We start from the raw sequence: 15,700 nt of genomic DNA on the forward strand, positions 1-15,700 counted from the left end.
TTTTCAAAGCTATTCATTATTTTCCGTTTTATCTTTTTATGAGTGAGAAATCCATGTGCTCACCTTGTACTTCAGGAGGAGCAGGCTCATCTTCTTCAAATACTTCTGCACTACTGTGAGCATCATCTTCAGTTTCTGAAAGAACAGGAAATTACTTTGCATGCCATAGTTCATAAGTTAATGAACCCCCACTGAGTCACTGTCGGGGACCCTGGCCTAAACATTGTTGATGATTTTAAATGCAAAACAATATACACAAAAAATAAATATTCAGCAAACATACGCACAATTTATATATTTTAAATAATTTGCAAACAAATATTAATTTTAAAAAATAATTTTAATATGAAAGTTGGAGGTTCTCTAAATTCAATCGAAGTCGCACATCGTCTATACGATATTCTGTTTGATGCACCTGTACTGCTCCCACGAATCAATCTGAGGATACTAATTTAACTTTTAATCTTCAATTTCTAATTCCTAGACATTTTCAATTGTACATTTAGCCACTTTATTTATATGCACTTTATTAATCTGTTAATACTTAATTTTCTAGGCAGTCACAGACCCCCTAAGGATACATCATGAACCCCCAGGGGTCCCTGGACCACATGTTGGGGATCACTGCCTTATGGTTTTGCAGCTATGAGCTTAGCTCAAGTAAATGTTTGGAGTGTCTGAAAATGAACCGGTCAAGCAAATGAGTTTATCATTTCTTAAAATATGTAGGCTCCGTGCATTAATTTATCTTGTTTTTTGTCTGTGATGAGTCACAGCATAACCAACACAATAAAACACTCATTCCAGAGCAGTGAACCACATAAACCCATAGTCCAGGACCATTTAATAAATTAAGAGTCAAGGAAGAACTGCGTGTGAAAATATAGTTACAAAGTTTTGTAAATAAATGTATCTTCAATTTACCCTTTACGATTATTCAAAATGTCAGTTTGTGTATACAAGTAAATAAATATGTGATATTTTTCTCATAACATCAAACTATGGACTGGGACTTCGCAAACGACCTTGCTATTAGATTTGGATATTATGAAGATGAAATACTGCAAGAGTACTATGATCTCGAACTGTTAAGCATCAGAACTCAGTTTCCTACAGACAGATAACCTGACAAGGAGGAATTGTTTTCACACTCTATATGAAAGGCGAGTATGTGAAGAAAAACTCTTAGCTTGGTAGAGTCATTCTAGTCATTGCGACCCAATTGATGGCATTAAAGTACAAGTTATTTACCTTCGGTAACAAAATATCTGGTACAGACATATTCTAGTTGCAGATTCCTTACCTTAGAATTTTCCCCCAGGCGTCAGACTAGATCCGGAGATTTTTCTTCGAGCAATACCCTTGCGCGTCGGTCAACTCCGCCGGCGTCTTGGTCGCCATGATGACGTCGGGAGTAGTACATAGACGCCGCCCTCGCGCAGTGACGTCAGTTTCTTTTGACGACTTTCCATGCCAGAGCGCAGAGCCGTGAAGAACACTGAGTATGGTGTGCCGGAGCTAAGGACCTGAAAGGGGGACTCCCTGTCACTAGAAATCAGTTTGCAAGCAGGGTGGATGGGTGGGCGGTAAGGAACCTGCAACTAGAATATGTCTCTACCAGATATTTCGTTACCGAAGGTAACTAACTTGTACATCAGATAGAGACTTCTAGTTGCAGATCCTTACCTTAGAATAGATACCCAAGCAATGCCATCCTCGGTGGTGGGCTGCAAACTAAGATCATATTAGAAAGTCCTGCAGGACCGAACAACCAAAGTAGCCGTCCCAACGGACCTGACTATCCAGGCAGTAATGCTTAGCAAACGTGTGCAGAGAACGCCCACGTAGCTGCCTGGCAGATATCCAGGTCAGGAACTCTGCCATGTCCAGAGGCGTTGAGCCTCCTGACAACGGGTCCAGGATCCTACCCTGCCTTGTTTCTTGGAGTACCACATGGCTGTGTGTTGTCCGTGAACACCTGCACTACTTTCCCTTTGAGAGAGGGAAGGAATGCTTTTAACGCAAGTCTGATCGCTCGGAGCTTCAGCAAATTTATGTGAAGTCCCGACTCCGCCGGAGACCCGAGGCCTCTGATCTCCGCCTCTCCCATGTGGCCGCCCCAACCCAGAAACGACACATCTGTCACTATAGAGAGATCTGGGTGGGGAAGGGAGAGGGATCTGCCAGTGACCCAATTGGGATTTGAAAGCCACCACTGCAGGTCTTTCGCAGTCCCCTCCGAGATTTGGACCATGTCGGAGAGATTCCCCTGATGCTGCGCCCACTGGAACTTCAAGTCCCACTGCAGAGCCCGCATATGCCATCTGGCATGTGTTACTAGCATGATGCAGGAGGCCAAGAGGCTCAGCAGCCTCAGAGTCTGTCTCACCGAAACCCAAGACCAATGCTGATAGATCGGAATCATAGCCTGAATGTCTTGGACTCGCTTTTAGGGATGATAAGCCCGAAACAGCACTGTGTCCAGAACTGGTCCGATGAAAGGGAGCATTCGGAGAGGGAGTCAGGTGTGACTTCGGCACGTTGATAGTGAACCCCAGCTGGTGCAGGAGGTCCGCCGTAGTCTGGAGGTGGGAGACCACTGTCTGGGGCGAAGGCGCCTTCAACAGCCAGTCATCTAGGTAGGGGAAGACTGAGACCCCTAACCTGTGCAGATGAGCTGCGACCACCGCCATCACTTTCGTGAACACCCGATGGGCACTGGTAAGGCCAAAAGGGAGCACGGTAAATAAAGTGCTTGTGACCTACCACGAATCTTAGGTAACATCTGTGGGCAGGCAGGATGGGGATGTGGAAATAAGTGTCCTGCAAGTCCAACGCTACCATCCAGTCTCCTGGGTCCAAGGCAGACAGAACCTGAGCCAGGGAGAGCATTTTGAACTTCTCCTTCTTGAGGAAGTAGTTCAGGTACCGAAGATCCAGGATATGGCGTAAGCCTTTGTCCTTCTTTGGTATCAGAAAGTAGAAGTAGTGGGAATAACAAGCACGACCTACTTCTGGCACAGGGACCCTTTCTATAGCTCCCTTGGCCAAGAGAGCCGCGACTTCCTGGCGGAGAAGCACCAAATGAACCTCCGAAAGGTGATGGAAGGATGGTGGCATGTGTGGTGGTGCAGATTCGAAAGGGAGGGAGTAGCCCTTCCAAATTATTTGCAAAACCCACCCGGCGTGGTGATATGTTCCCCATGGGGAGGGTGATGGCAGATTCTGCCACCATCTGGGCAGTGAGGGGACGGACTAGGAAAGTTTGGAGGCTGCTGCGGGGGCAGAGGTGGACCGGACAGACCTCTGGTGCCCTGTCCCACGACCACGTGGGATTCCGCACCCCCAGCCACGCATAGGTTGTCCAGCGTACATGGCCCAGTGGCTGGGTTGAGGACGCGACAGGGCGCCCCTTCCGTGGCCACGAAAGAGACGAAAAGCGGACTGTGGGGGGCGTGTGGCGGCAGAAAGGCCAAGGGACCGAGCCGTAGCCCGGGAATCCTTGAACCTCTCCAAGGCCGAGTCTGCTTTGTCTCCAAAGAGACGGGTGCCATCAAAGGGCATTTACATGAGTGACTGTTGGACATCCCCCGAGAAGCCAGAAGTACGTAACCAGGCATGGCGCCATAAGGCCACTGTCGTTGCAACCGATATGCCGAGAGAGTCGGTCGTATCCAGCCCACAACGGATCGTGAACTTTGCAGAGTGTCTCCCATCTTTGACTGCTTGGGAGACGATAGCACGGGCCTCCTCCGGTTTCTGCGGGAGGACTTGCGCAACCGTATCCCACAGTGAGTGGGAATAACGGCCCAAAAGGCATGTGGTGTTCATGGACCGCAGCGCGAGGCTGGAGGAAGAAAACAACTTCTTACCAAATTGTTCCAGCCTTTTGGATTCCCTATCCGGGGGTGCGGAAGGGAACGTGCCAGAAGAAGGGAATGCCTGGATGACAAGACTCTCAGGCGTAGGATGTTGGGACAGGAACTTCGGGTAGTTCGGCGCAGGCCGATGGCGGTGAACGATTGTCCTGTTCACAGGAGCCCCTGTGTTGGGTTTGGACCATGTACCCAAAAGGACGTCAATCAGGGCCTCATTAAATGGCAGAAGGGGTTCAGACGTAGAAGCCCCAGCCTGAAGCACCTCTGTCAGGAGGTTAGACCTGACTTCGACAGTAGGTAGCTCAAGGCCAAGGACCTCAGCAGCCCTACTAACCACCATACTATAGGTAGCTCCCTCTGCCGTAGCCACGGTAGGAGGAGACGGCATGCCAGTGTCAGGAGAAGTATCCAGACCACTGGCTTCGCCCAAGTCCTGTGCCCAGTCCATAATAGGGTCTTCCTGGTATTCATAAGGGTCCAATGACCCCTCCAATTCCTCCCTGTATTTGTACCCATAGGAAAATGGGTCAGAATCCGACCTCAGGCGAATAAGGCCCACCGAAGCCCATGGCGGCGTCGGCTGACGCCGCTCCGACTCCGAGTCGTCGGGAATGAGAATCGGGTCAACGTCGATAGTGGGCACTACCGACGTCGGGAGCGTCGCTAAATGACCTGGCGCCGGGGAAGGTCTCGACTGTGCGACCGGCATCGGTGCGGATCCGGAGGCAACCTCGGTTGCCAGGGCCAAAGCTGCCGGCACGGAACCCGGAGGCCCCTCAGCCAAGCCCCTTGGGCCCGAAGGCAACATATCAGGGTCGGCACGCCCAAAGATGAGGCGCATGGCCTCGTAGAACTCCTTGAGTTGGGCGGGGGTCGCTCCGGCTCTGGGAAACTCTGGGAAGCGCGGAGTCGACCCAGACGTAGGCTCAGAGGACAGAGGCCTAGTGCGTGGACGCTCGTCCCGCGTCGCGTTGGCCGAGCGACGGGGTGAAGTCGAGAACAATGGGACTTCGACTTCTTCTTCTTCTTCCCTTGACCCGAAGACTTAGAAGAAGACGAGTGGTGATGGCTCCGTGACCGATCTCAAGACCTTCCTCTCGAGCAAGATCAGGATCTGCGCGGAGTTGAGTGCCGGGCCACCATCAGCTTTAGGGACCGCTCCCTCAAATTCGTCGGATGCATTGCCTGACACTCTGAGCACGAATTCGGGTCGTGGTCGCGCTCGAGGCACCACAGGCAGACATGAGGGTCCGTCACCGACATCATGCGGTGGCAGTCCTCGCATGGCTTGAACCCGGTCTTCGGGGACATCCTCGACGCACCAAGTGTCGCACCAAAAAAGTTAGACAAAACGGTCGAATTCGGCCAAAAAATAGCCTAGGGTAGCTCTCTCTCAGATCAGCGCGTGGCGCGGAAAGAAAAGAACTGACGTCTCTGCGCGAGGGTGGCGTCTATGTACTACTCCTGACGTCATCATGGCGACCACGACGCCTACGAAGACGACCAACACCACCTACTGACTCGCAAGGGTATTGCTCGAAGAAAAATCTCCGGATCCAGTCTGACGCCTGGGGGAAAATTCTAAGATAAGGAATCTGCAACTAGAAGTCTCTATCAGATACACTTTGTCCACAACTAAGCCTTTGATATTGTATTTATCAAGACTGATTTTCAATTATGCCATTTATCCATTGGCAGCCACTGAATGCTTGCACTAAATATATTTTCTATGTATGTTCATTTTGAGTTTAAAAACAAAGCAGGTGCTGCTTCAGCTATCCTCTGTTCTGTTGCTAATGCAGTTCGTTGGTCAACACCAACAACTTTTCTCATGCAAAATTCTTCAGTCTGAAAAGAGTCTTATTTTGAAAGATTCACTAGTCTTAGAGGGCCTGATGCAACTTTCATCTATGAAATTGTGGTCATTCTCTCTACAGTAGTCCGAACACTTAAGTTAAGGTGGCCATAACCCAGTTTTACCTATCAGATATCAACACCACGCACCATTTCGTCCGGACTGAGATGCAATAGCCACCCTCAGCAATGGGTGTGGGTACCCTTTGGGTACATTCACTAGTCAAAAAACAAGCTGTCACGTGGGTATAACGAACACTTAAGGCTCGGTAACCTGATAAAAAAAAATAGATACCTCAGTACCTGTAAATTTAATGGTGATTCTGCTAACTCTGGCTACATTTCATCTGCATTGAAGTATAGGTGTTTCGTCCGAGTTATGGCATCACTCTTGCGCCCTTTCCCCCCCCAGTCCTGCCTCCTATTGGAATGCAGTGAGGTGGGAGCCCATCGCTCTAGCTGGTTGGCTAAATGACCCATCCCTCAGTTAATCGGATCATATTCACAGAGTGAGTCAGCAAGTTAGTCTGAGTTGCTTTGTAAGCCGTGTCATAACGAAGGGTCCTGAAAACCAAAAACTGACCATTGTGAGTGGCATCGAGCCAAACTTGAAAAATGGGATGAGAGGGGGAGTGATAAAATCTAGCCGTTTACTTGCAAATGTACCTTCCCCTGCGCCGATCCTCCTGCTGCTCCTCCACTGACACAGGTCTACAGGATTCCTTCAAAGGAAACCCGTGGCCTGAACATTTCCTTTTATAACGCCATGTGGGATTAAGGAGAGGTGGAGCTTAGGAGACGGAGCGAAGTTCAGCTAGCCCACAAAAATGACCAAGGCAAAGACGAATGAAATAGCGATTACGCCAAACAAAAATGAAAGAAAAGTGCAGTTGCTTTTGAAAAGTCCATGGGCATTTTTAGGGGAAGAGGATGGGGCTCTGGAACACAAGAAAAAAAGAGGGAGAGGGGTTGAGGCCGATGTCTGGGAGAGGGCCATAGGCGGCAGTGAAAACAAGGTAATTGTTTGGAGGTGAGCGGTTTGTCTTAGCGCTGGGGGTTGGATGTGTTGAGGATGTGGAGTAACATCCAGAGCTGTTGACTTTGAACCTGGAAACCTGGGTTCGAGTCTCGGCATCAGCTCTCCCCATGTCTGAAAAAACAAGCACTTTATAAATCTAATTAAATAAAATAATCCAGTTAAACACTACTGGTGGGAAGAAATTGCCTTAAATCCATGGAAATCTATTGTCGACAATCGAGCTCCTCCAAGGTAGAGATTTCCAAAGTTTGTGCGCAGTACATAAATGAGTCATGTATTGCAGCCCTGGAATGAGGGGAGGTCTGCACACACAGCTCTTAGGAGTACACCGGTTTAAACAAAGTATCAAATATTCATATAAATTGCAGAGTCTTTGCGCGGTTTTAACACGCACTTCTGTATTACAGCTGGCATTCGTAAAACAGGGTCAACACGAAAGTAAACAGACCCAGAGCGCCAAATTCATACGGATGACGACAGAAGCTTAACAAAAAAAAAAAAAAGTGGTACGCCAAAATTAAAACATATGGCAGTTATAGTAAAAGGATCCATGTAGCAGGGACAGTCTACAGGGCGGGACAATATAATTTTTTGCCAACACAACCAAAAGGAGTTTCGCAAGGCATAAGAAACAACCCGTTAAAAGTGGTGGGCGTGTAAAGAAAAGCACACAGAGGGAATATAGCATGTCTTGAAGACAGCGCATGTGTTCTCACTAGGCTCCACCTATAAATGGCAATAATGGCAAACTATGATCATTTCTGGACTCTTGACATCTTTGAAAGCTGCTTTTGAATCAAACCCTTATGAAATTATCTTAAAATACACTTAATGCATTTCTACGAATAATGCTAGAATTTGGAAATTAAGCCCATGTGGGCTTGACAGACTACTATAGACACAGCTTGCAACGTACTCAAAAGAAAGTGGTTGTAAGGATACCGTTCAACTTCTGAAAATTCAACCAGGTCTTCCACGGTTTTCTTTGCAATTACTCCACGTGTGAAAGCTTATGCCATCTAACACACAACATATGGTTAATTTATGCACTCTAGAACCAGATGATAGTAATCCTAAACAAAAAGTTCAAAAAGAGCATTCCAGACTGAGTCTGCACTCAACTAACACTTATTTGCTAAACATACCAACCTTTTGTGTAAAGAAATGTGTTGGAATCACCTGACGAATTCAAGAAGAAGTGGAAGTTCATGTGCCATTTTAAAAAAAAAAAACTAAAAACTAGAACTTTAAAAAAAAAAATCACTTGGGATACCAAGCACGTAAACACAAAGTAGTATATCTTTTTGACAGTGCCATGAGACTGCTTCAGCATGTTTTAGAAAAACACTTTACATACCAGATACATAAATATTTAAACGTGAGGTTTCTCCAAAATTTAATTTTGAATAATTAACATATCTTGGTTGAAAACTACATGGTATGTGCGGTATGGTTTTTAGGTGCTAACTGAATGTCAGTGCCAGGCCTACACATTTTCTCTGTAGATGGTTGGGGTAGATACATATACAGAGACATAGGACGACCTCTAGATATTTTTGACTATTTTCTTTTCTGTCAAATTCAAGTTAATTTTGTCTCATCCAGCAGACTAGTACATTATTGGAGATTAGAAACACGTTGGATGGCGTGTGATTCCCCAGATAACTACAAAACATACATTTCCTTAAGGTCTAATGGCAAATGGGCTACCCCTAAAGTCTACAGAGTCTGAGCTTAAAACATATCTATTCTCTCTCTATCACTCAAAAACATTTTGCTGCAGCTGTTTCCCTGTACTTAGTATTTCAATAGTACTTCAAATGTTGTAGTCTTACTTGTGAAAGATCTCCTAACATATTGCCTTAATGTTTCATTCATCGAGTTTATATCCCGATGTGGAGGATGACCATATTTTCCCCAAATCATTGTAGGTTTAACTTTTTAACTGTTGAAATATGTTATCAGTATGATTGTATATATGCTCATTTAGTAGGTGTCATTTTATGTTGCTGCAAATGCATTACACTGGGATACAAGATATCATATACTGCTTGATTTGTAATTGACAAAATTTACAGCAACCAATGGCTGGCTGCCCACTGGCTTATGTGGATCAAAAAACATTCTTGAAATGTAAATGGAACTGAGATGCAGACAATTACAGCAGATCTTTCTGATCAGATTATGCACTAGAACTTTAGAGATGTATACAAATACACATTAATTTGATATTCACATTACAAATAAATTAGGACAACTTTTTGGCATGCTAGTTATAGGTAACATTTATCAGCGAGCTATTGACTATGTACATAAATATTACAGCTGTCATAGAACCTCATTAGTGTACTTACGGCATTTGTGATGTACGCTAGTTGTAATAGAACGCTCACCAGTTTCATAATTAGTGGCGTCATCCACATGATCTTCAGCTCCTTCAGGCTCTTCTTGCTCTGGTTCGCCATGAAGATCCTGCGCTGCTAAAGGTTCCACTTGTATGTCTTCATCCTCAACATATTCCTCCTCCTGCTCCTGCTCCTCCTCTATCTGTCCCTCTGATGGCAACTCCTCCTTTCCATCATCATCATCATCATCATCATACAAGTCTTCATAGAGATGTTCTGCATTCGGTTTCTCTTCCTCAAGGGGTGAATGCTCATCATCTACCACGTCTTCCTCTGTTCCGTCACCTAATCAACAACTCATTATTACACAGACTGTCATCTTAATAGCAAAAAAATAGAACAGGATAAAAATAAAACGTGTGTGTATATATATGTATGCACATACCGAAACACTGCAGCTAGCTGGAAATTTAAAGTTGATAACTTGTGGGCATCATTACCTAAACTTATTGTCTTCTACAACGCCATATATAATTTGAGATAGGAAATAACTTCCACCTTCTGCCAAGGATGCCACTCATTTCTCACTTCCATAAGTTATAAGCCTTGTTCTGGAGCTTTTTATATTGTGTTGCGAATGGAAATATTAGCGATCTGCCCAGGGTTGCAGAGGAAGGTTATTTAGATGGCAATCTCTTTCATCTTGTCCTTGAAAGCAAGTGTTAGGTGCTCAAGGAATAGTGCTGGATGTCTGAGGGGAAGGAATTACTATATGAACCGCCCCACAAAAAAGGATAAAGTACCTCCGGCCATAAAATATAACAATTTAGCAATTCACCAAGCAATTTCAGATAAAATCTCTAGTGCAAAAACTAAACACACTTAAGAGCAATTGGAGATTTGTTGCAAAAAAAAATTCAAATCAGTTTAATACATGTGAGATTTTATAAAATGCTCTACTTCGGAATGTGTCGAAACATGCAGAGATTTCATCCTTCCTATAATTTCCTAAATTTCTCGAAAAATAAACATGTTGCCATAAATATCTTCTTTCTGCTTTTAACTGTTCAAATAGAAAGGAGCAGAAGAACAAAAAGTTTTAATTATGGTCCGTGTCCTGCATTCCCCTGGGCCTCTGGCTCTGGCAGTAGTCACTGTAAAGTCAGAACTTAACTGTAATAAGTTATTACAGGGGAGTCGCTAAGTCATGTTTTTTATCACAGGCACAGGGTGTCACTAGTCGCCTCAATAAGAAAAATAAAGATGGGTTTTTATAGAGGGATGCCAGGATCCCAAGTATAATAACTTCAAATAGTTAAAAATCCTCCTTATTCATAAAGTTATTTTGTATTCTTGGATGTTTTGTATATGTCAGACTCACACTACTCTATTCCTTTACCTACCGTTAGCTTGAATTAAAGTGTCCTATTTTAAAGAATAATTGCCTGCTTGCAACTACTACTTCCAGCATGCACCCTTGTGTGAAACCATATGCAGTCACTTATATAAGATATTGGCATCCTCGGTCAATAATGGCAAAGCCTGTGCTGCGTTTTCCTCAAAGAGGACTGAAGCTAAAACGAGGTACAATAATAATTTTTGTAGTACTACGAGACCACTTCAGTTTAAGTATGTTTTAGAAAAACATTTTACATACCAGATTCATCAACATTTAAAAGAACAGTTTATCTAAAATTTAATTTAGGCGGATTAAGAGATCATGGGTGCAATATGGTTCATAGAGGTCAACTGAATATCAGTGCCAGGCCTACACATTTTCTCTGTAGGTGGTTGGGGTAGATACGTACTCAGTCATATGACAACCTCTAGATATTTTGTCTATTTTCTTGTCTGTTTAATTCAAGTTACATTTGTCTCATCCAGGAGATAAGCACATTATTGAGGTTAGAAAGGGGTTTCAAACTTGTGGCGCTCTGAATCAACCACACACAATATTCTGAGATTCATTCTTTGACAATGGGGAAAACCAACAGGTGCAGGCTCTGAAAAGAGGAGCATATGGCTGTGCGTAGCCAGTCTTTTTTGGAAGACTGGCCTTGTTTTCCTGCAGTTTCTCATCATCACAAAGGTTTAAAATTCAGCTACTGGATTATCCTGCAGAATTTAAGATTTTTATTTAAAAAAAAAAATAAAAAAAAAAAGTATTGCCACCCATTGCTCAATAAGGTCCCATGTGTTGATTCTTGTTCGAATTTGGGGCAACCTTTTTCTTCATACCTACAACCAACATACCAAGGTGGCGATCCCAGTGAAGTTAAGATTCAAAGTAAGCTTCTGCCTGGCCCTATGAGGTGCACATTTTTCTTCATGCTCGGAGGCAAAAGGTGGCAGAAGAAAGGTCCCAAATGTAAGCAATGTAACTACCACACTATCTCAGGAACTCTGTGAATGGCTGACTACTTCCTGTGGCTCAATGTATAACAAGGCAATGTATCATTTAGATTGTTGCCCTGGGGTATAAAGATGATCTGCTTTCTGCCAGGTTGGTAAGATCATGCATCGTATTTTGGGCAATGTGGACAATGCTGATTTTACCCATACACCTTACTTGAAGATGTACCCATGTGTTTACCTCTCTTCTGTGAAGAGCTGCCTCATGTTACCCCTAAAACCCAGTTGATAAGTCTCATTTGAAGGGTCCTTGCAATAGAGTCACATCCAAGTGAGAATACGTTCCCCTCCTCGAATCGATGTAAACCACAGAGGTGCACAGACTTCTCTCTGGTGGAGCACGCCTGGAAACGTGAAGGAGTATACCAATGAAACAACTCAAATATTGGCACAGAATTGCATAAAAGAATATATGAGAGTCCTAGAGTGATACCTCCATGCTAAACAAAGAGCTACATTAACGAAGTAATCCTTACTGAGAACTGACTGTGGAAGCATCTAGAATGACAATTCATACCTGGAAGGGAATGGTGAGCCTCGTGGATGTGAGTGGCATGGATCATCTCTTCTACATCATCATCATCATCTAAAATTAAAAGCATGGCAACACACAGTTATAATCTTCAGGCACTGCACATGCAATTCATTCACATATTATTCACATTTCTATCATTCACAGTAATATATGCAAAGGGCTTACTTAACGGATTTGTAAAGTTGCTTCACTCTAGACGTCTATTAGCTGTCACTCAGAACTCCAGGGTGAACAAGCATTCCTGCGAATAACAGCCACCCATAGAACACTGTATTTATTCTTCTTTGAAGTTATAGCACTGACTGGGCATCCAAGATATTTAGTGGCGTTTGTTGTGTCATACCATATCAGAGTTCTTAAACCCTGTCCTTTTAACCTCTGTATCAAGAGTCATGAGCAAAACTGGAGTAACTTGCTTATTCAATTGAGTGCAATATTATTGTGATCATGGAATAACAGTAAGTTACAGCCCCCATACATATTACTGCCTTATAACCACTGACTCCCCGGTTAACATATTTCCTTTATGGTGTGTCACCCTCCCTTTCTTACGCCTGCTCCATTTCCCCTGCCTTTTGTGCCATTTGACCACCATCTCCTGCTACTACTAGGGGCGGCTCCCCTGCAATGGCAAAGGAGCATCGCCCCCGAGGCCAAGAGCCAGGAGAAAAAAAAAAAAACAATAGTTTAATATGGTTTTATTTTTCATCTGCTGGCTCAGCCAGCAGTGCAGGGAGGCGCGGGGCTGGGTCATGGGAGGTGTGAGGGGGGCGGAAGGGAGAGTGCACCTAAGTATGCATGTGTGTTTGGCTGGCCGTCTCAGGCCGGTCAAACACATATGAACACTTAAGTTTCTCCAGCTCGGCTGTGTACACAGCCGGGCTGGAGAAATTGCACAAACCCCATGGTTGTGTCTCAGCGGCAGACCAAGTTGCTCAGACCAATCCTAACGCTGCTTTCATGCAAGCCTTAGCATTAACCCAGAGCCAAGATTGCTGGGGAGCCTGTGCTGGTGTCCCATTGAATGCTGGGACACCAGAAGAAGAGCGCGAGGCAGCTGGAGGTGGTGAGTTGCGGCAACGAGAAAGGTAAGTGATTTTTCTCTTTTTAAAACTTGTTTCCCATGTCTCCGTCACCCTCCTTAACCCCCTCCCCCCTCACACACATACCTTTGAGGAGGCTGCCAATGACTTGAGAAAAATGCATATTGTGTCATTTTAAAGTCTTTATCATATGACATTTCATGCCTGGTTTACACCTTTCATATGCTCAGCTCTCAAAGCCAAGACAGATCACTTGCTTGCCCCTTCCAAGGACTTCCGTAAACCCCCTCCGAAATCCCCTACGCCCTTGCGTGACACGTTTAAGTGGTGCAGGGCAGGTGGTAAATGGTATTCGGCAGATGGAACGCAATAAGAAGTCTGCATACCTACTAAACTGCAAGTGTTAACTCGAATCGCCATTGGAGACGATTATTGTTATTTGCCATTGCAGGTGATGTGTGACCAAGACATCACCTCCATTTGGGGTCACACGAAGCAGCTAACATTTGATCCCACATAGGAGGCAGAGTGGGCACTCTCTTGAGCAGACTGTCCCACGTGATCATTACTAAGCCCATTTCTCCTTCACAGACGCAAGGACACCCTCCAGGGAGATATGCACGCCCTACAAAGCTGTGTAGCTTAACATCAAATAAGAAGAGGAACAAACAAGAAACAAACGTTTGGAACGTTATCCTACTGTTACAGTACACTTGAATAATTCAGGTAGAAAATTGGCTCTTTTACAGTGCTGTGGTCTGAACCCACTGAAGACGTAGTGTTGCAGTTATTAAACTCTTCAGGGGTTTTAAAATTACAAAGCGTTCCAAAGAAGGGCCTGACAGCCATTGAAAAAGAGGGCAACTAAAGTACAGTGAGTCAAACAGGACACAATTCATTTATCACGCTAAAGTGAAACTCGTTTTAACCACTAAACACAATCTTCAGACACACTCAAGGCCAGGGGCGTAGGAGACACAACATTTCTGGGGGGGACAGGGACAACCTTCAGGTGGGCCCCCTGCACAAAGTTTGCACCCAGAAGGGTTGCCGTGGGGGGGGGGGTGTTTGTGTTGGGAGGAGGCGGTCGCCTCCAGTCGAGTCCTGTGCGGCCATCAATTCCCTGTCTGCTGGGCCCCTGGCTGCCTATTAGGCAGCGACAAGCTCTGTGCTGCTGTTCGCCTGTGTGAAGTCCTAAGAGGCATGTACTGCCTGCTGGGCGCAGTGCTTCCTGTCGATTCCTGTGCTGCCTGCAATGCACTGTGCTGCCTGTTAGGAGCTTTCTTTTTAGTCAGGCTGTGTCAGTCTCTGGCCCCCCGCCTGCCTGTGAAGGTCAGTAAGGCCTATGATTGCTGCTAGGTCCTTGTCTGACTGTCAAGTGGCAGTCTCTGTGCTGCCGCCTTCCTGTGAACTGCTGTGCTGTCTGACGGGACCGGCCTCAGTGCTGGTGGCGCCCTGTGCAACATTGTTTGTTGGCACCCCCCAGTGACCACCTCTGCCACGGATTCCCTCACTACCATCCATCACCACTCTCTCTCAGATGCATTTCATTCGTTTTATAGCACCACTCATACCGGGAAATATCCCTTACAAGGCAATCAATGCAATGCAATGCATTGACCACGCTGCCATTACCACAGATATGGGGCTAGCATGGTGGGGTAGGTTTTAGGGAACAGGGTGGGGGTCATGTATTTAGGACAGAGCGAAGTAGGTTTTAGGGTTCAGGGGGGCAGAGGCGTCAAGGTAGTTTTTAGGGCAGTTCAGGGTAGGTTTTAGGGTTCAGACTGGGGGCGGGTAGTTTTAAGGACAGGGCAGGGTTACTTTTAGGGCTCAGGGCGGGAGGTTTAGGGCAGGGGCAGTTATAAGTGATTGGGCAGGGTGGAGTATGGTATCAGATGTAAGGGGGCAGGGCGGGGAGAATTTACCACGCATGTTCCTTTACCAAACATTCTTTTACAGCAATTTGTTGTAAGGGCATGAGTAGTAAAGACACGGTCGTTGTTGAGACCGCAATGTTAAGGCATGCATGATATACGTATGTGTTGTTCCATCATTCAGCCCTCATACCAGTCTAGGGTGTCAAAGCACTTTATATCACACAGACATTACGCAGAGACAATCATCATATATGTGTAAATCAGTGTATATGAAATGTTACATAGGACAGAGGACGACAAGGTGTAGGTGTCACAGGTCATCCATACTGGTAGCAGGTATAGTTTGAGTGTTTTATCTAGAGAAGCGCAAACTCTGAATTAAAAACATAACACCATGGTTGGGGACTCTCTTTAATATTAAGAATTGATTTACGCTCAAATTAACTTGTTTTGCAACATTAAGTTAATTAAAAAGTGGGGGGAAATCATAGCGCTCTAATCTATACCTTGATGTTTGCATGCAGCTCTTTGATGAGTTCATTGCTCACTGTTCTATATTCAGTTTTAATTTATAAATTGCAGGTGACAAAAAAGGAGCGGGCTCTCTGATGTAGGAAGCTGGCCTGGTGTGTGGTGAGTACCTATGGTATTATCACCTTATACCAGGTCCAGGTATCCCCTTATTAGTGAAGTGTAGACAGTGTCTGTAGCTGT

General features: G+C 45.1%; 1 protein-coding gene across 4 annotated transcripts in view; it reads right to left on the reverse strand.

The window, feature by feature from the left end:
* The window catches only part of ASPH (aspartate beta-hydroxylase), a 590,871-nt gene that overhangs the window by 336,542 nt on the left and 238,629 nt on the right, over positions 1-15,700 (reverse strand). For all 4 annotated transcript variants that reach the window (XM_069220239.1, XM_069220242.1, XM_069220243.1 and 1 more), the window contains 3 exons: positions 12,046-12,114; positions 9,165-9,461; positions 64-135 (listed from right to left, as the gene is read on the reverse strand). In XM_069220239.1, the coding sequence (XP_069076340.1) occupies positions 64-135; positions 9,165-9,461; positions 12,046-12,114 (438 nt within the window). The remainder of the gene's footprint in view (positions 1-63; positions 136-9,164; positions 9,462-12,045; positions 12,115-15,700) is intronic.

Source organism: Pleurodeles waltl, chromosome 2_2 (assembly GCF_031143425.1).
Source record: "Pleurodeles waltl isolate 20211129_DDA chromosome 2_2, aPleWal1.hap1.20221129, whole genome shotgun sequence".
Classification (NCBI taxonomy): Eukaryota; Metazoa; Chordata; class Amphibia; order Caudata; family Salamandridae; genus Pleurodeles; species Pleurodeles waltl.